Genomic DNA, 21,517 nt, shown 5'->3' on the forward strand with positions numbered 1-21,517 from the left:
TCTAAAAATGCCGACGCCGACCTTCAATCACTCGGCGTTGTTTCTAAAACGCCGACCCCGTATTCTGTCGCTCGGCATTACTTCTAAAATGCCGATGCCGACCTTCTATCATTTGGCATTGCCTCTAAAACGCGGGTCTTGTGTTCGATTGCTTGGTGTTACTTCTAAAACGCTGATGTCAACCTCCACATCGCTCGACGTTGTTTCTACTATATCAAAAGAATCAGTTCAACATTCAGGAAAAGCAATGACAAGTCATCGAAAAGGGGGGATCAACGACAGTTCTTCGTTAAAGGGAAGTTAACGAGTTTACAAACCAACTCTTCACGAGTTGGTACTTCCCTACTTCTACTCTACATTACTACTACTACTAAACTACACTATACTACTCTACATTATTACTACTACTAAACTACACTAATTACTACTACATTATTCTAGCTATACTAAACTATACTAACATCTAAGAAGACCAGTGGCATCTAGCCACTGGCCCTGCCTTTGCTGCTGTCGCCCTTGGTGCTGCCCCTGCTGCCGTCGCCGCCGCCCCTGCCACTGCCGCTGCCGTCACCGTCGCCGTCGTCGTCGTCGTCGTCGTCGTCGTCCTCATCCTCGTCGCCGCCGTCCGAGTCCTCCTCATCCGAGGAGTACTCCGACTCATCCGAGCCCTTGAGCCCGGAGCGCTCGACGGCCCGGATGTACGTCCAGACCTCCGCGGCTATCCCCTGGGAGTCGTCCGAGTCATCGGACGACGCCGGGGGAGAGACGGGAGCCGGAGACCCCTCGGACTCGGAGGAGAACTCCTCCTCCGAGTATTCCGAGTCACCGAAATCCTCCGATGGAGGAGTCGGCTCGCGCTTGCGCTTGTTGTTCTTGCCCATGGTGGAAGCAGACAGAGGGGAGGAAAAGAAGGCAGTAAGGAGCAGCGAAGAGATGTGAAGAAACCAGAGAAGTAAAGGGGTTATTTATAGAAGGGAAAGGCAACCGCTCACTTCTAACCGCGGTCACTGAACAGTCGCAAGGCATTCAATAAGCACTTCCACCCATCTGAAGACACGTCAGACGGCGGACGCCGTTTCATGCAACACTACACCCATTGGGACTCCAGTCAACAGCGCAAAGGATATGATTACACTAGCCGTCCCATCGCATTACTACTCAGAGGCAACCGGCTAAAACACTCAGCGTACCAAGCCGTCCCTTGCCCACACCCATTGGGGGGGGGGACGCCCAGGAATTATCAGTATATTTTTCAAAACGGTCACATCCGTGCAGGGCATGCAGTGAATACCTCAAGACAAAAATGAGATATCAGTAAGGATCAGAGGAAAGCCAAATATAGCCAGCAAAGTACAAGATATGGCCGACAGAAGCGACGTGAAGACTAGACAGAGAACGTCCGTCAAACGTCCAATCAATCGCAGAAGCAAATAAATTGCACTACCTAGCAAGATATGGATGGATTGCAAACTCGGCTGCTAAAGACAAAATATACGCTGACCTTTGCAGCAAAATATTGATGACATAATGCTGACCTCCAAAGCATAATGCAAAATAGCTTCATGCCAGTTTCCACAAGCGAAAGGAAGACCTTCGAATGGATTATCCTTAAAAAATCCATTTGAAGGTCGGGGGCTACACCCATTGGGTGCACCTCCGGTGCACCCCATGGAGTATTATTCTAAACCGATATAGCGCCGACTTCTAAGGCGTAGAGCAAGATTGAAAAGACCAATCCTCAACCGAGATGCAGGAGCGCGAATGGAGATAACCTTGGGAAGAAGACCTTCGAGTAGATTATCTTCTAAAATCTACTCAAAGGTCGGGGGCTACACCCATTGGGTGCACCTCCGGTGCACCCAATGAAGTCCAGAGTCTTACAATCCAAAATGCCGACCTCTAAGGCACAAGCACAAAACCAAACTTTGGTCGAACGAGTGATCAGAGCTAGAGAAGACAACAGGAAGTCATTTTTTGGACCTTAGATCTTTGAGTTGATTACCTCTAAATCAACCCAAAGATCGGGGGCTTGTGGGGGATAGATATCCCCTGGGTCCACTAAAGAAGTAAAAGGCCTCACGAAAGGCCCAAGGGCCCAATAATTCGTAAGGTCATTCTTTCGTGGGCCTAGGGAAAGACAACCAACAAAGAAAAGAAGACGTGAGACTGATTAGTGCAAACCCAGACGGCCCACAACGTCGAACGAATGAATCGCAACAGAGACCCGACTTTCCCGCGCTGAAGCCCCCATGCAACAGAGCCATGCGAGGATAAGTCGGCGAGGGTTACATAGGGATAAACTCAAGAGGTTCACTATCTTTTAGCTACTTGTTGTTATCATACTCACGTGTACTGCCCCACGGTCGAGTATATAAGGCCTAGGGGGCACCCCTTCAGAACGATCGACCCTGTTCTACTTAGCCACCCACATAAACTCTCTGCGTCCTCTATCCGGAGAACCCTCTTGTAACCACGCTCATATACTCACCAGGACGTAGGGTGTTACGCACTTCTAAGTGGCCCGAACCTGCAAATCTTGTCCACTGTCCCTCGTGCGACCGGCACGAACCATTTTGCTACAGTCGTTGACACCGTCCTACTCCTAAAAACACCTTGAGGGGCAACCCCGGGTGTGCGGTCGGACCCAAAACACCGACAGCCGCCCCGCGAACCGCACGCCCCATCGCATTAACTCCGCGGCGGGAAAGGCGGCGCCTCTGGCAGGGGAAGCGAGCGACGCTTTGCCTTCGTCATAATGACCGCGTCAAAAAAGGTACGCCACGTCATTCGATTTCGAATCCTTTTCTTTTTTCCTCTTTCTTTCTCTTACAACAGGGACCGGGAAAGGGGGATACCCCAAAAAGGATCCTTCCCCGTGAAGGAACCAGGCTCCGAGCCTCCCTACTAATCAGAGGTTCGAAGGCTGGCCCCTCGGAGGGGTTCAACAGCCGCCTCAAAGCGCGTGGGCTCCACACCCACTACTGGTCAGAGGTTCGAAGGTCGGCCCCTCGGAAGGGTTCAATGACCGCCTCAGGCTACTCGGGCTCCGCGCCCACTACTGATCAGGGGTTCGAAGGCTGGCCCTTGAAGGGTTCACAGCCGCCTCAGACGCAGAGCGAGGGATGACCATGGGTACATTCGATACATAACCAAGGCTCGGGCTGCGCTCCCGAGGTACCCTAGGACATTTCTGAGACCAGCAGGAACGATCTTGTAACGGAATCCCATCAGAGGGAGGCATCGAGCCCTTGGACCCCGTCGACAGGGGACCGGGTCCGGCAGATCACCCGCAGGTACTTTTGGACGCGCCTCTAGGCCTCTAGCCGACCCCTAGCAAATGGGGCACGAACGTCCGCTCGGATTACCCGCCAACAGCTCACCGGAGACACCATGTTCGGCGCCCACCGAGGGCAACATGGCGCTTCCCCCCCTCCTCCTTGCGGAAAGGCAACGCAGGGGCGTATGTAAAAAAGTCGAGTCTGTCCCTGATCGTCCTCTCGCCCTGTGCAGAGGCTCGGGGGCTGCTCTCGCAAACCTGGCTCCGGCCAAACCGTTGACAGCGTCAACATACCAGCCCGAGAACTTGGGACCCGACCATGCACCCGGGCTACGGCCAGCTCGCATGAGGGAACGACCAGACCAGCCAAAGCATTACGCGAGGCATTAAGACCTCGGAGGAGTCAAACCACTCCTCCGAGGCCTCGGGGGCTACACCCGGCGGGTGCGCTCTCGCGCACCCACCGGAACAAAACGCAATCGAGAAAGGCTGGTCCCCTTGCAAAAAAGTGCGACAAAAGCCTCCAAGCGAGTGTTAACACTCCCTTCGAGGCTCGGGGGCTACTGTCGGGAACCATAATTAGGGGTACCCTCAAGGCTCCTAATTCTCAGCTGGTAACCCCCATCAGCATAAAGCTGCAAAGGCCTGATGGGTGCGATTAAGTCAGGGATCGGTCCATTCGAGGGACTCGATCACGCCTCGCCCGAGCCTAGCCTCGGACAAGGGCAGCCGACCCCGGAGGAACTCCGTCTCGCCCGAGGCCCCCCTCCAGCGACGAACACATTTCCGGCTCGCCCGAGGCCCTGTCTTCGCTAAGAAGCGACCCTAACCAAATCGCCGCGCCGACTGACCAAATCGCAGGAGCATTTAATGCAAAGGTGGCCTAACACCATTATCCTGACGCGCGCCCTTCAGTCGACAGAGCCGAAGTGACCGCAGTCACTTCGCCGCTCCACTGACCGACCTGACAGAAGGATAGCGCCGCCTGCGCCGCACCGACTGCAGTGCCACCTGACAGAGTGAGGCTGACAGGCAGTCAGGCCCGACCTCAAGCACCATAGGAAGCTCCGCTCCGCCCGACCTAGGGCTCGGACTTGGGCTCAGCCCCTGAAGACGACGAACTTTGCTCCGCCTGACCCAGGGCTCGGACTTGGGCTCAGCCCTGGAAGACGGCGAACTCCGCTTCGCCCGACCCAGGGCTCGGACTCGGGCTAAGCCCCAGAAGACGACGAACTCCGCTCCGCCCGACCCAGGGCTCGGACTTAGGCTCAGCCCCAGAAGACGACGAACTCCGCTTCGCCCGACCCCAGGGCTCGGACTCAGCCCTAGCCTCAGCCGACGGTCTCCGCCTCGCCCGACCCAGGGGCTCGGACTCGACCACGGCCACGGAAGACAGACTCGACCTCGACCTCAGAGGAGCCTCCACATCGCCCAACCTAGGGCGCGGACCGGCCACGTCAACGGGAGGCGCCATCATTACCCTGCCCCAAGCTGACTCAGGCTACGGGGAACAAGACCGGCGTCCCATCTGGCTCGCTCCGCCAGATAGGCAATGATGGCGCCCCGCACGCTCCCTGACGACGGCAGCTCTCCGCCCCCTTACGGAAGCAAGAGGACGTCAGCAAGGACTCGACAGCCCCGACAGCTGTCCCTCCGCCAGGCTCCAGCGCTCCTCCGACGGCCACGACATCACACGAACCGGGCGCCAAAGCCTCTCCGGCCGCCACGATGGCGTGTACTCAGGGCGCTAGCTCTCCTCCGCTAGACACGTAGCACTCTGCTACACCTCCCATTGTACACCTGGATCCTCTCCTTACGCCTATAAAAGGAAGGACCAGGGACCCCTTAGAGAGGGTTGGCCGCGCGGGGACGAGGACGAGACAGGCGCTCACGTGAGGCCGCTCGCTCCCCCTCCCGTGTGGACGCTTGTAACCCCCTACTGCAAGCGCACCCGACCTGGGCGCAGGACGAACACGAAGGCCGCGGGATTTCCACCTCTCTCACACCCATCTCCGGCCACCTCACTTCCCCCCTTCGCGCTCGGCCTCGCGCCGACCCATCTGGGCTGGGGCACGCGGCGACATTCACTCGTCGGCCCAGGGACCCCCCGGTCTCGAAACGCCGACAACGGTACCAGACGAAACGAGTTTTTTCCGTCCGTTTTCATCCCTAGGTGTGATTCACCTGACCTTTTGATCGGTGTTGGGTTCATCTGACCCCTTACGTATCATCCGAGCCCTAGGTGCTCCTGCTTTGCACCAGGGCTAGAGTCAGACGTCACCCCCATAGAGTCGACAACGGTCCATACACGCTCGAGGGTTAGTTGGGCCTTGTTCATGCATTTTTAGAGCGACTTTACTCATTGTGACCCATGGGCGTTGGGGCCTAGGGGTTTTAACCCTGGTACCTCTCATATGCAATCAGATATGATCTCTAGTAATTATATGTGAGTAGAGATGATAATGGGTACCCAAAACCCGTATAACTGATGGGTTTTACCCGACATAAGGGTGGGTATGGAATAAATTCTTTACCTATGGCCCATGGGCACGTTAATGGGCACAATGTTATACCCATCTGGTAGACAAGTGCGGGTATGGATATGTACTACACATACCCGCGTACACATGGGTAATTTATACCCGCCTCAAAACTATATATATATATATATATATATATATATATATATATATATATATATATATGTGTGTGTGTGTGTGTGTGTGTGTGTGTGTGTGTGTGTGTGTGTTTGTTTGTTTAGTGGGTATCTTATCGAGTGTGGGTTATCCAACGATTTTTTCCCATGTGGGTGCGACATGAGTACAATTTTATACCCGCGAGTGGGTATGTGTTTTTTATGGGTATGATTTTATCTCGCGGGTACGGGTATATGTAAGCACTACCCAGCAGTACAATAGCTACTTACCTCAGTGCTCCCTCAATTCCAACGACTAAGACACTAAATAAAGATGGAAGATGAAAGACGGATAAGTACATAGATATTTTTATTAACTCCACATATTTTTTAGATTAATATAAATTTTGAGTCCATAGATTTGTAGGTTCAAATGTGACTACTAAACTCTATGGACCCTGTTGATGGTGACATGAAGAAGGGATCAACCTTTTAGGGCTAAATAGCCGGCACCTACAACTCCATCATGGAAGCTTCTCACCTCTGTACCCCCAAGTAACTGAAGGATTGGTACGAGCAATCAAAAGACCACCCCCTTTAATGGCATCTACAACCGCTTGTACGCGACCCGATCGAATGGAGCGAATGTCGTTATGCTTCTTGAAGTAACCAAGGAGAGCTTTCACAATAAGCTCGACAAAACTGACTTTAAGTTGGCGCACATCGGGCATTCTTCACCATCATCCCAAGTAGTTTGCGACGCATGATGATAATGATTCTAATGATGGGAGCAAAAGGTCTCATCTTAACTAGGAAGATGAGCTCTGTATCATAGGGAAATATGGACACACCATGCTCTATTGGCCACAATTGGGCAAGAGCCCATTGGAAGGAGAAGAGGCCAATAACAAGTAGCAATGAGTCCCTATTAAAGAAGAAAATGATGTTAAAGAAGTGGTACAAGGCTAACTATGGATTACTCAAACTATTGTTTGAGAAATTTAATAAATAGCTAGATCGCTCCATCCGATATGGACAAAGACACGAAAATAGCTCATAAGTTGGCCTTAGAAAAGTTAACAAAGCAACTGGAATTAGATAAGAAGAGGCAGAAGAGCCGGAATAAGAAGACAAACACTAAATAGGAGTAGCAGTGTATCAGTATTTTTTATAAACTATGTGATTTTTTTATTTTAACGTTTTTATACTTTAGTTATTTTTATGAATTATGTAGATTTTATTTGCATAATTATATACTTGGATGAATTTATATTTTAATAAAAACACTTTTTTATTTTAACTAAATGTTTGTAAAAGAAAATATATGATGTGATGAGATGACTGTAGCGTAATGATAAAGACTGTATTGAACCACGGCATCAGATAAGAATTGACGATTATCAATAGAAAATCGATAATACGATCGATAGCTGATATGACGTCGGTCAGGCAGGGTTAAAACCAAGTCGGATGAACAGTAACCAGGACTATGAGTAGACGCGGATGCTAGGCTGGATATGAAGTTACATATACTCCCTCCTCGTAGTGAGATAAAAGATCGAGAATATAGAAGATCGAGAACATAGAATTATGGAATTCTTACACTATATTATGGCCATTCGATCAGTAAGTACATCATGCAGACATGGATCTATAGAACTAGGCTTATTATATCAGATTTATTTATGCCCAATCTACAGACTACATCTACCAGTTGAGCTAGATAATCCTCGTGTATTCTAATCATGCATGAATGAGTTATGAGTTATCCATCAACTGTTGTGGGTAGCTTGAGGTGCCAGTGCTAGTTTTGGTTCCTCGGTTCAGTGGACGATGCCTGTTTTGGTGGTGACTGCAGAGTATTGGGCGGCATCGGTGCGTGGTGTACTAGACGAAGACGGCTTTTGCGGCAGTTTCGGCGTGTACTTGGCTTCTGTTGTATGGGGGCGGTGGCTCTGGCGTTGGACTAGGCATCGGCGGCTTGGGCGTCGGCCCTGGCTTTGGTGGTTGCGGCTTGGGTTCAGGTTTAGGTGGGCTTGGCGTTGGGCCATCGTGGTGGTCATCGTTATCGTCATCGTCATGGTCATCTTCATGGTGGTGGTGGTGATGGTGGTGATGACGATGATGGTCATGGTGATAGCATCTGTGGCCGCATCGCCGGAAGCAAGCTGCTCTCCGGTAGCTATCTGTTGGCATATAGAAACACAACAAATGCATTAATAGAGTTAAGGACTTGATTGATAAGTATATATCTAAGCACAGAACGTACACGGTGGCAGGTAGAGGCAGGAGTAGGAGACGCAGTGGCGGTAACAAATGCCGGGCACGTAGTCGATGCAGTCCTCGATGCACTCCACCCGGCAATAGTTGTAATCGTCATCCTCATCGTCGTCGTCATGGTGTTCGCCGTGGTTGTCATTATGGTCGTGGTCGTGATCATCATGGTCGTGGTCGTGATCATCGTGATGGTGGTCGTGGTCGTGATCATCATGGTGGTCGTCGTGGTCGTGGTTGTGATCATCGTGGTGGTCGTGATCGTCGTCATGGTCGTGATCATCGGACACAGAGGTGACAACGGGGCTGATGCTATTCTTCAAGGCATCATCGGCATCGTCGTCGTCGCACTTCCTCATGCAGGACCTGTAGCACTTGTGGTACATGTGGTGGTCGTAGTCCTCCCACACCGCAGCGGAGGAGAGCGCTCCTGCGACGGCTAGGAGCGCGGCGAGCAGCACCGCTTTGGAGCACGCCATTGCTGGCTGCGCGACCTCAAGGAGAGGCGCAGGTGCAGCTAACGTGATGGATTGATTGGTGGTGGCGATGGGTGGTGTGGTTTCGCACCGAGTTGCTCGCATTTGTACTGCCCCAGAACTAGCTATTGGTAGCCGTAGCATGCAGCGCCTGTGCGGCTGTGCCTATCGCCTGTGTGCCGCTGCCGTTGTATAGGCAGCGCCATTTACGCGCGTCTGAAACGCATGAGGCTGCAGTATTGTAGCATGCAGGAAGTGTGTCAACTGTGTAGCAGTTCCGAGATACAGACTGGGACAACTGACATTCTCTTCCTCTTATTACCTTGACACCTCTATCCATCTTTGCCGCATCTTTGAATGAATTATATTATCAGCACATGTCTATATAAATGCTATCCATCTCTGTCGTTATTTGAATCCATTCTATCAAATCTGCAGCTCTAGTTTCTTCTCTTGGGCATGGTAACTCTGTCTTTGCAGACTAATAAAAAAAAACTGTCTTTGCAGAACCAGCTGGTTACACAGCTTATCAAATCAAACTTACAGCTGCCGAAAGAGCAGTTATCAAAACATTAGTTTCTGGTCAAGTGCAGTAGCAAGAGAAATAAACAAAAAAAAAGGGAACAAACTGAAACACATCTGATGTGACTAACAAATATACCCCCGCTCCAAATTAAAATTCGTTCCAGATAATTAATGTATTCGTCAATACTTGATGTATGTATTTTATATGTGTCCAGATTTATCATCATTTATTTGAATATAGACATAAAACTAAGAGCTAAAGCGAATGCTCCATCCGTTCTAAAATAGTAGTTATTTTAGCTCTTAATTTATATGTCTATATTTAAATGAATGAAGATAAATCTAGACACATATATAAAACACATACATCAATATAGTATTGTGTGAATACAATAAATCTCTAAAACGAAATTTTATTTTGGGACTCATGGAGTAATAGAACTATGAGGAGTTGGCCAATCAAAAGTTCATTTGATGGTCTCAAGAATTAAACATAGCATGCAGAACTCAACATGTCAACCTGATCGAGTAAACAACCACATCACACTGGAAAAGCCATACATTATGGTGCTGCAGAAACATGCATGTTGCACTGCATCCAGACAGACATCAGACATGGGCATGTAACAACCGTGACAGGGATCTGGTTCCCAAGATGGCGCGGAGGATTGACCCCCAATTCGGACAGCTTCACGCTATATGCCCAATAAGGCCTCTATAGGGAATTTGACGTAACGCCGATCCTTGTATATATATGTAGATTGTATATAGTGTACAGCTTTGTTTTGTTTTTGTTTTCCCAGGAAGCAAAAAAATTTTTGTTATACATGATTAATAACTGGCGCATATTTTGTGCAATTGTACCTGTTTTGATTATTTAAAGAAACCATGGGACCTCATATTTACTTAATTAGGTTTTTACTTTTTCTATTCTTCTCCGCTGCCGCGTAAGCCGGCTAAATCGCCAGTCTAGGACTAGTTTGGTGTTAGGGAATTATAGAAGAATGAGGGGATGAAATCCTTTGCTATTTAAATTTGAATAGCGAGGAGTTTCTCCTCTCAATCTCCTCTAATTCACTTATTATGACTAGTTTGAAAACTTAAATCCGCTCCGAGATTTCTAGAAATTAAGTGAGAAATTAGCTATTTTTTCTCTCAATCTTCGTGAATCATGGAGTGATTTAAGTAGCCCTAGGTGATGGCCCATCATGATAGGTGGATGGGCCCAACTAAGGCTAACCACACTCACACTAATCTAAATTTGTACTCTAAGGGCTAGTTTGGGAAACTCCATTTTTCTAAGAGATTTCTAATTTTCTAAGGAAAATGAACTAATTTTCCTTGAGAAAATGAAAATCCTTGTGAAAATGAGGTTTCCAAACTTGCCCTAAAAATAATATTCTATCCTCATCAGCAAAACTATGTACTCTATACCATAATCATCTATGGTCATATTTACTTATATCTTAACTCTATACTAACTACCATATATTATATTATTTTTTCCACTTCACTTGCTTTGCTGTACGCGCTCGTACGTGTAGCACCCTGTGTGCGTGGAGCACACCCACTACGGATAGTAGAGGAGAGAGGCGGAATAGAGTCGTGTGCGCATCCACGCCATATTTAAGGTTGGAGGATGCCTCGGTGATAGTGTAGCCCCGTATGTAGGGTCTGTATGGTTCAATTTATTTCCGATGGACTTTTCTAAAAATCTAGCTATGGAGAGATCCTGAGTATCGTGGAGATTATTCTTATAAGAATAAAGATAAAAGAGTCCATAGAGTTTAGGATATATAAAGTAACAGTTTTCTACTATCGCCATAACTCGACCAATTTTGTTCACGTCGATGTTAGATAGTTTTGACTAAAGTGATTCTTATACTAGCAGGCTGAAAAGCTAGATGTTCGGCAATCTGTAATAGCGTTTCTCGTGGTCAGAAGCTGAAAAAAGTTGAAACAGTCGTCTGCTGCTGGTGTCACGATGACTCTAAAGGCTTTATTGGGGGATTTTACAGTCCTCGACTGCGGTTAGCCTAAATCCGGAGCATGCGGTATATACCCTCTTTTTGGCCAAACAGGACACCGTGTCATTGCATGTCTTTTGCACTCGCACCGATTTGTTTTTCAGTAAACTTGAACATTCGATGTATGCTATACATAATACTAAGTGCGCAATGTGCCTCTGCGCACTCTATAGAAGATAAATTTCAGTACATGCATCATTTACAACAACGGAGCTAGAATTGCTTTCCTTCCTTTTCCTTGGTAGCAGCAATTAAGTACGTTGCGTACATATATGCGTCGCGTCGTATAGTGGGGCCTACTTGATGTGCCGACGTACCCACACACGTACACTTGCGAAGTCAAGTGGTATAGTATATGGAGTTATTCTGAGACGACGACGACTGGCCGATCCATCGTACGTATCAGTTGTTTTCGCTGGCCTCGACCTCGTCGCTGCCGGGGGGGCAGGGACACGGCTTCTTTGGCGGTGGCGGCGCCCTGGGCGTCGGTGGCTTTGGCGCTGGCGGCCTCGGCGTCGGCGTCGGCGTCGGCGTCGGCGGTGGCTTGGGCTTCGCCGGGGCAGGCGGCTTCGGAGGACCAGGCATTGGCGGCCTCGGCTTCGGGGCAGGCGGGCCGTGGTGGAAGCACTTGTTGCAGCAGCTCTTCAGGCACATCACTTTCTCGTTGCTAACTGCAAATAAAATCGATTGCATGTACAGAAGTAAAGCAACACATGGACAGGACAGGGCATGACAGGGAGAGAGATCATTAGGATTCCAGATAATAAGACTCATTCCAGAAACAAAATTGTATACGATCCATGGGTCTTATCAGCTGCTTGACCATGCAGCAGAGCTAGCACATACAGGGTGGGTAGCAGAGGCAGTTGGTGGCGACGCACTGGTGGTAGCAGAGGGCCGGCAGGTCCTCGAAGCACTCGCTGAGGCACCTGTCCTTGCACTTGCCGCCGGAGACGGCAGCGACGACGACGTGGGAGGAGCCCTCGGAGTGGCGGGCGACGACGTCGTCAAAGGCGTCCTCGTCGCGGCAGTTCCCCGTGCACGACTTGAAGCACTTCCAGTGGTACATGTGCTCGTCGTCCACCGCCATCGCCATCGCTGCCGCCGCGAAGAGCGCGGCGACAGCCAGGACGACGCCGAGCGCCCCGCCCTGCGCTTTGTAGCCCGCCATCACTGGCTAGCTAGCTACTACTACCTTAGCTGCTCGGTCGTCCTCCTAGGTACGGTGAGCTGATGAGCTTGTTGGCTGCAGCGCAGGCCGCCTGCAGCTCTATGGATGGGGATGGAGATGGGATGCATGGCGTTCTTCACTTGGGGCCCTATATATATGCATGCTGTGGCGCTGCCGCTGCTTGCTGTGTGTGCGGCCGTGCGTGAGCGACGTGCACACTGAAAGCGTGAGGCCGGCCGGCTCAGCTTCAGCTCGCGGCCTGAAGCGTGCACGGAAAACAGGGAACCGATGAGACGGTTGGAGCTATAGCGGACTGCGGAGTGCACGACGTGGGCCGATCCGCATCCGGCATCCGCGCGGATTCATGCTTTCCTTGTTCTTGCCACGCTTGCTTGGCTGCTTTGCGGTTCGCATGCCTTGCGCGTCCGTGTGCTTTCCGTCACTGCTCCTCAGCTGAGGTGGCTGATGTAGAGCCTGTTTGGTTTTTTTTGGCTAACTATACCAGATTTTGACTAAGGTTAGTCGTTCGAATTAAAAAACTAACTTTAGATAGAAAAGTTAGATAAAGTGTGACAAGTTAAACAGCGAACCAAACAAGCTTGTAAACTTGTCTCAACTCTGCCTGTGCTTCGTTTGCTGATTAGTTGATATTGATACATGTCTGAGTAAAAACTAAAAAGAATATATATATATATATATATATATATATATATATATATATATAGCAGGTATAACGGGAGCTCTGGGCTTCCAATAGTTAAAAAAAAGTCCAGGTCGACCACCCTGCAACGTGCTTCAACCTAGCGCGCCGACTCAACCAGTCTGTCGGGTGCGCCACCCGCCCCATGCGTGCAAAAAAGGAATGCATGCATGAGTCAAACACGTTCCCTTGCATGCGCGTAAATTTAGAAAATATATGTGTGACGGTTTCTATTTTTAAATGTTTTATTTCCTCCATAAATTTAGGATCGCTGCAACAGCCATACAGATAGACTCGTAAGGACCATTTTATGATATATACGATATTAAATATGCTACACTGTGTAGATAATTATGCAATTCGGTATACTGCATAAAAATCTGTTACCAGCTGCATGCGCACGAATTTATGATCGAAAGATTGTGCAATGAAAGGAAATGAATTGCACGCATAGAAACAAAAACTCGTATTTAATATTTTATTTCCTTCATAAATATAGGATCTCTCCAACAGCTATGCAACTAAACACATTAGAACTAGTTTATGATATATACTAACACAAATTATACTACACCGTGTAGGTATTTATGCAATTCGGTACACTGCGTAAAAAATCTGGCATGTTGTTCACTGGTGGACGCATCGCCGGGTTGGAGCGTAAAAACCTTAAGTTTTGAGCATAAAATCCCTCAATTATAAGCGTAAATATCGAGCCAATATGAGTGGTTGATAGCTCTATTATGTTGTTATTATGATCCTATTTTGATGGCAGATCCAAAAAAACATGGCAGCCCCATGCATGTGGTTTCTAATTTTATACAGATCCAAAAATTATGATAAAATGCATGCATGAGTCAAACATGTTCTCTTGCATGCGCGTAAATTTAGGAAAGATATGTGTGACGGTTTCTATTTTTAAATGCTTTATTTTCTCCATAAATTTAGGATCGCTGCAACAGCCATACAACTAGACTCGTAATGACCATTTTATGATATATACTGATACTAAATATGCTACACTGTGTAGATAATTATGCAATTCGATATACTGCATAAAAATCTGTTACCAGCTGCATGCGCACGAATTTATGATCGAAAGAATGTGCAACGAAAGGAAATGAATTGCACGCATAGAAACAAAAAATTGTATTTAATGTTTTATTTTCTTCATAAATATAGGATCTCTCCAACAGACATGCAACTAAACACATTAGAATTAGTTTAAGATATTGTCGGCGTTTCGGACCCACGAGGACCGTCAACCGACTAGTGAATTTATTGTTGCGTGTCCCTGCCCAGATGAGTTGATGCAAGATGGAACACAAGAGGGGAATGAGGCCTATATTATCTTGCACCGGAGTGCTCGTAGTAGGGGTTACAAGCGTTGAGAGAGAGAGAGAGGGAGGGAGTCTAGCCCTGAAGTGAGGCGTCTGAGTTAGCCTTCACCGTGTCTCTCCTACTCTGCCTGCCTCTCTTCGCTCGTCTCGTCCCTGCGTGTGTCCGTCTGTGTTATGTCTCCGTTGTTGTGTGTGTGTTCCCCCGTGTGAACGTGCTTTAGGAAGGCTCTGGACATCCCCTTTTATAGATACAAGGAGATGCCCAGCTGTACAATGGTGTAGCTATGTGCTAACTTGGCTGGCGGAGAAGTGCTTTGAGCCCTGTACGTGCGCTAACGTGGCCGTCGGAGAAGTGCCTTGAGCCCTGTAGAAGCATAGCTGGCGGTGCGGCATGGATCCTACTGACGTTTCCTTGCTTCCGTAGGGGGTTGAGAGCAACCGACATCATGAGCGCACACGAGGAACCATCATTACCTGTTACCGGAGTGACCTTAGATGGGACACCGGTCTTGTTCCTTCATAGCCTGAGGCGGCTAGTTAGGAGTAGGGTAATGATGTATCCCCTGTAGCGTAGTCGGTCCGAGACCGGGGTCGGGCGAGGCGGAGACTTCTCCTAAGGTCGAGGCCTGGGGTCGGGCGAAGCGGAGACCTTCTTCCGAGGCCGAGGCCTGGGGTCGGGCGAGGCGGAGCTCCTTGTTGCGCCGAGGTTGAACTCGGGGGAGGTCGAGACCTGCTGTCGTCAGTTTTACCCTGCTGGTTGGCACAGTAGTCGGAACGGGGTGAATAGCGCTGTTTTCCTATCAGAACGGTCAGTAAATGGGCGAAATGACTGTGGTCACTTCGACCTTGCCGACTAAGGCACGCGTGTTAGGATAAGGTGTCAGGCGATCCCCGCATTAAATGCGCATGCGATATGGTCGGTTGGTAAGGCGATCTGGCCGAGGTCGCTGCACGACAAAGTTTGCCCAAGCTAGGCTTCGAGCGAGCCGAGGGTGTGCCCACTACCTGAGGAGGCCCTCGGGCGAGGCGTGAATCCGTCCGGGACTACTGTTCCCGCCCGAGGCCGAGGCTGGGTTCGGATGGGGTCGCGTCCCTTGGTAGACGAGGCATGCACTTTATCGGTCGTTTATGGTTTGTTCTGAAGATGCTTTCCAGCCGGATTAAGGAGCATTGGGGGTACCCCTAATTACGGTCCCCGACAGATATATACTGACACAAATTATACTACACTGTGTAGGTATTTATGCAATTCGGTACACTGCGTAAAAAATCTGGCATGTAATTCACTGGTGGACGCATCTCCGCGTTGGAGCTTAAAAACCTTAAGTTTTGAGCATAAAATCCCTCAATTATAAGCGTAAATATCGAGCCAATGTGAGAGGTTGATAGCTCTAGTATGTTGTTATTATGATCCTATTTTGATGGCAGATTCGAAAAACATGGCAGCCGCATGCATGCGGTTTCTAATTTTATACAGATCCAAAAATTATGGCAAAATGCATGCATGAGTCAAACACGTTCCCTTGCACGCGTAAATTTAGGAAAGATATGTGTGACGGTTTCTATTTTTAAATGCTTTATTTCCTCCATAAATTTAGGATCGCTGCAATAGTCATGTAGCTAGACTCGTAATGACCATTTTATGATATATATTGATACTAAATATGCTACACTGTGTAGATAATTATGCAATTCGGTATACTGCATAAAAATCTGTTATCAGCTGTATGCGCATGAATTTATGATCGAAAGAATGTGCAATGAAAGGAAATGAATTGCGCGCATAGAAACAAAAAATCGTATTTAATGTTTTATTTTCTTCATAAATATAGGATCTTGTCGGTGTTTTGGGTCCGACCGCACACCCGGGGTTGCCCCTCAATGTGTTTTAGGAGTAGGATGGTGTCGCCGACTGTAGCTAAATGGTTCGTGCCAGATGCACGAGGAACAATGGACAGTGTTTACAGGTTCGGGCCGCTTTGAGATGCGTAACACCCTACGTCCTGGCGAGTATGCTTTGTGCAATGGGTTACAAGGTAGCTCTTTGAAGTTAGAGCTTAGAGAGATGAGGTGAATGGCTGAGTAATAATGGGATCGATCGTTCTGAAGGGGTGCCCCCTAGGCCTTATATATTCGACCGTGAGGTAATACATGTGGATATGCACCTAAAAGTTAGTGAACCGTTTTTGTCTATCTTCCTATGATTCTGCCGACTTATCCTCGCCTGGTTCCATCGTACGGGGCTCCAGCGCGTGAAAGTCGGATCTTCTGTTGCGGTCGCTTGCTCAACGCTGTGGGACCGTCCGGGTTTGCGCCAACCCGGCCTTATGTCGATCTGCTTCACTGGTCGTTCCTCCCCAGGCCCATGAAGGAGTGACCTCACGGATTATTGGGCCCTTGGGCCTTTCGTGAGGTCTTTTATCCTTCTAGTGGACCCGGGGGATATCTGTCCACCACAAGCCCCCGATCTTCGGGCTGATTTTGAGATAATCAGCCCAAAGATCCTAGGTCCAGCTTGTAGTCTTTGTTTATGATAAGAAAATGCTTTCCAAGCAGTCTGGTAAAAATGATTTTTTACTGTCTCCTTCTGCTTTGATCACTCGTAAACTGGAGCCTTGTTTCATGCTTGTGCCTTAGAGGTCGGCATTTCATATTGTAAGACCCTGAACTTCATTGGGTGCACCGGAGGTGCACCCAATGGGTGTAGCCCCCGAGCTTCGAGTGGACTTTGGAAAATAATCCACTCGAAGGTCTTCATCAGAAATTATTTTTATTTTCCACTTGCACTTTGGTTGAGGGTCAATCTTGTCTTCAATCTTGCCTTATGCCTTAGAAGTTGGTGTCGTCTTCTCTTGAAATGGTGATTCATTGGGTGCACCGGAGGTGCACCCAATGGGTGTAGCCCCCGAGCTTCGAGTGGATTTTTGAAGATAATCCACTCGAAGGTCTTCATTTCGTGTATTTTTGCTGAGGGTCATCTTTTCTTTTTTTTCTAATGCCTTAGAAGTCGGCATTATGTCATCTATATTATGCTTTAGAGGTCAGCATTATGTCATCAATATTATGCTTTAGAGGTCAGCATGTATTTTGTCTTTTGCAGCCGAGTTCGTGATCCGCCCATATCTTGCTAGGTGGTGCAATTTATTTGCTCTGCGACTGATTGGACATTTGATGGACGTTCCCTGGCTAGTCTTCACGTCGCTTCTGTCGGTCAGATTTTGTACTTCACCGGCTATATTTGGCTTTCCTTTGATCCTTACTGATATCTCATTTTTGTCTTGAGGTATTCATTGCATGCCCTGCACGGACGTGACAGTTTTGAAAAATATACTGATAATTCCTGGGCGTCCCTCCAATGGGTGTGGGCAAGGGACGACTTGGTACGCTGAGTGTTTTAGCCGGCTGCTTCTGAGTAGTAATGTGATGTGACGGCGGGCGTAATCATATCATCTGCGCTGTTGACTGGTGTCCCAATGGGTGTTGCGTTGCGTGAAACGGCGTCAGCCGCCTGACGTGTCTTCAGACGGGTTGAAGTGTGTATTGAATGCTTCGCGACTGTTCAGTGACCGTGGTTGGAGGTGAGCGGTTGCCTTCTTCTTCTATAAATAGTGCTTTTGCCTCTCTGGTTTTTTCACATCTCTTGTTGTTCTCCGCTGCTTGCTTTCTTCCTCTCCTTGCATTTCCACCATGGGCAAGAACAACAAACGCAAGCGCGAGCTGACTCCTCCATCAGAGGACTTTGGTGACTCGGAATACTCAGAGGAGGAGTTCTCCTCTGAGTCTGAGGGGTCTCCAGCTCCTGTATCTCCCCCAGCGTCGTCCGATGACTCGGACGACTCTCAGGGGATTGCCGCGGAGGTCTGGACTTACATCCGGGTCGTCGAGCGCTCCGGGCTCGAGGGCTCGGATGAGTCGGAGTACTCCTCGGACGAGGAGGACTCGCCCGAGGAGGACGACGAAGGTGACGACGACGACGACAACGGAGGCGACGGCAGCGACGACGGTGACGGCGGCGGCAGGAGCGGCAATGGCAGCAGCAGGGGCGGCAACGGCGACAGCAGCAGGGGCAGCGGTGGCGGCGGCAGCAGCAAGGGCAGCAACAAGGCCAGTGGCTGAATGCCACTGGTTTTTAGATATTAGTATAGATTAGAAGTAGTATAGTGAAATAATGTAGTAGTATTAGTAGTGTAGAGTAGTATAGTGTAGCGTAGTAGTAGTAGTAGTAGTAGGGAAGTATCAACTCATAATGAGTTGATTTGTAAGTACTGTTACTTCCCTTAATGAAGAATAACTTTGTCTCCTCCTGTGCCAATTACTTTGCTTCATAGTAAGTTGATCTCTTATTTGTGAAGTTGATTCATTCGGAATAGTATCTAAATAACTCGGGCATCATATCGCCGCTTTAGGGGTGATGGCCGAGCTATTATTGTCACCATTTATGCATTTGCATTAGAGTCCGAGTGATGACGAAACCATGTCAGCGTCGGGATGACAGTTTGACCACGTCGGCTATCTTAGAGGTGACAGCCGAGTGACTTGTAACGACGCCAGCGTTTTTTAGAGATAACCGCCGAGCGACTGAGGACATCGTGGGCGCTTTAAAGGTAGCCGTCGGGCGACTGAAGACATCGTCGGCACTTTAGAGATAAATGCCGAGCGACTGGAGACATCGTCGGCGCTTTAGAGATAAATGCCGAGCGACTGGAGACGTCGTCGGCGCTTTAGAGATAGCCGCCGAGCGACTTAAGACATCGTCGGCGCTTTAGGGATAAATGTCGAGTGACTGGTGATAACATCGGTGTTTTAGAAATATCAGCCGAGTTAGAACGGGCCGTGTCGGCCACTTTTGAGGATAATAGCCGAGTGACGATGTGGCACGCCGGTGTTTTAGAAGTAACTGCCGGGTGATGACGTGGCACGCCGGCGTTTTAGAAGTAACTGCCGGGTGCTGACTGGGCGCTTTTGGAAACGGTATCTGACTCGGGAATATCCCGCATATACTGCGCTTTCAGCCGCCTCTGCTTTCTGTGCCCTAGTTCTTGCTTTTCCTGCCTCAAGATCTTCTCTGCAATTCGGCTCCTGCTTCTGTTTACCAGTAGAGTTGAGATGGCGCCCAAGAGAAAGGCCTCGAGTTCATCCGCTGCGGTGATTCCTCCCATCGACCCCAACAACCAGTTGCCTTTCGCAGGTAACCATATGTCTGTTGTCTCCGAGCCTGACCTTCTCCACCTCGTATCCATCGGGGTCCTTCCCCCGAGGGAGCTTTGTTCTTGGCGGATTTGTCATGGGGTCACTGTCCCGACAGAGGATACCCATGAATCCGTGATTTACGTTCCTTTTCTTCTCCGCGGTCTCGCTCTCCCTATTTCTCCCTTCTTCCGCGGCCTCCTTGATTTCTATCGCCTCAACTTGACCCATCTGAATCCCAATTCTATTCTGCAAATTTCCATTTACATTCATTTGTGCGAAGCTTTTCTTGGCGTCTTGCCACATTTTGGACTGTGGAAGTATCTGTATCACTGTCGCCTTGGAATGGCCGGGGGGCAGCGTCAGCTGGTTGGGGGTGCTAGTTTAGAGATGCGCCGTGGGAGGAAGTCTGATTATCTTGAAATCCCTCTCAAGGACAGTATTAAGGGATGGCGTTTGGAGTGGTTTATCGTTGAGAACCACGGAAATTCTCTCCCCCCACGGTCGGGGAGACAGTCGGACGTTCGTACCCCGAGTTGGACCGAGTCCCCCACAGATCAAGAGGTGGCTGAGGCTGGGGCTTTGCTAGCTGAAGTTGGACTGCTGAAAGAGAGGGGTCTGACTGTAGAGGCTGTGGTTGCTGATTTTGTTTTCAAGAACATTCAGCCGTTGAAGGACATGGCTTACCCGGCTTATCTGTACAGAGGCCTAGCTGACTCGACTCGGGTTACCAACAGAAGGATTCCCTCTGTAGACTTGGTGAACCGACTTGAGATGATTCTTAAAGGCAAGGTATCAAATGTTGGTGCCCCAGTGGCATACTAAGCCTGGAACCTACCTCCTCCCAAGGCCTTCACTCTTTTTGTGTCGAATCCACCTGTCGCTGATGGCAGTTTGGGCCTTAGAGTGCGACCCTCTGCTGAAGAAGTTAGCGCCTTAGTTGCCTCGCTCGGGGAAATTCCTTATGATGAACGGCAGGTCCACTTTGAGGTGCCTTTGGATCCCAGTGATGCAGAGATAAGTGATATGCTCGATATGCTGGCTGAGGACTCTTCTGATGCTGCTCCTACTGGGACATTGGTGGTGGCGCCTCTCCCAGAAGCTGGTATAAACTCGGATATTCAGAAGCCTGTCAGTGTTCGCCCAAGACGCCCTTCCCGAGCTAATCAACTTGATCCTCCTGCTGATGAGCAGAAAAAGAAAAAGAGACGTCTCCGGCGAGTATCTAGCTTGGATCAGGATGTTGGTCCTTTGGTTCCTGCTGCTGAAGAAGTGCATGTTCCTGAATTTACTGACGCTGACCCCAATGGGGGTGCTCCACCTGCTGCTGACCCCAATGGATGTGCTCCACCTGCTGCTGACCCCAATGGGTGTGCTCCACCTGCCGCTGACCCCAATGGGTGTGTTGTCTGTGTTGCTGATGAAAACGACGAGGAGGGAGAGGATGAGGTCCCTTTGACTCGGAAGAACAGTCGGCAGTATGTCGCCAGTGGGGAAAGTAGTGGAGTTCCTTCTCCTGCTTTGTCTGCCCTCATTGGTCTACAAGAATTGTCTCTTGCAAACTTTGATCAGACTCTTGAAGATATGGTTCCAGAAGACCTGTTATCAGAGCCAGTGGATGATGGTGTGATGGAGGTTTGTGCTGATGTGCTCGACGCCGGGTTGGGATCGTCCCGGGCAGCGTCCCGCGTCTCATCGACCTTAGAGCGCGGTCTTGAGGGTTGGGAAACTGACTTGGATCGTCTTTCCCCCATGGAAGTAATTGAGGGACCCTCAGCCTTAGAGGTGGCTACTGCAGAGAACTTGGTCCTCAAGGATGGTGCTGACACTTGCCCAGCCCCCGAGGATGTTGCCGGGGATGACTCGGCTCAGGTGGGGGACGCAAGCCACTGCCCAGCCCCCGAGGGT

At 49.3% G+C, this 21,517-nt stretch overlaps 2 protein-coding genes across 2 annotated transcripts; both read right to left on the reverse strand.

The window, feature by feature from the left end:
* Nucleotides 1–7,478: 7,478 nt before the first annotated feature.
* LOC100276520 (uncharacterized) lies at nt 7,479–8,811 on the reverse strand. Its single transcript, NM_001150286.2, has 2 exons — nt 8,182–8,811; nt 7,479–8,098 (listed from the first exon to the last, which is right to left on the reverse strand). The coding sequence occupies exons 1-2, from the start codon at nt 8,663–8,665 to the stop codon at nt 7,800–7,802; spliced, it is 783 nt and encodes a 260-aa protein (NP_001143758.1). The 5' UTR covers nt 8,666–8,811; the 3' UTR covers nt 7,479–7,799.
* Nucleotides 8,812–11,306: 2,495 nt separating this feature from the next.
* Nucleotides 11,307–12,511, reverse strand: LOC100276266 (uncharacterized). The gene is made up of 2 exons (NM_001159468.1): nt 12,061–12,511; nt 11,307–11,885 (listed from the first exon to the last, which is right to left on the reverse strand). Exons 1-2 carry the CDS (start codon nt 12,383–12,385, stop codon nt 11,617–11,619), a joined length of 594 nt encoding a protein of 197 aa, NP_001152940.1. The 5' UTR covers nt 12,386–12,511; the 3' UTR covers nt 11,307–11,616.
* Between the last annotated feature and the right edge of the window lie 9,006 nt (nt 12,512–21,517).

The sequence above is a fragment of the Zea mays genome, chromosome 3 (assembly GCF_902167145.1).
Source record: "Zea mays cultivar B73 chromosome 3, Zm-B73-REFERENCE-NAM-5.0, whole genome shotgun sequence".
NCBI classification, from domain to species: domain Eukaryota; kingdom Viridiplantae; phylum Streptophyta; class Magnoliopsida; order Poales; family Poaceae; genus Zea; species Zea mays.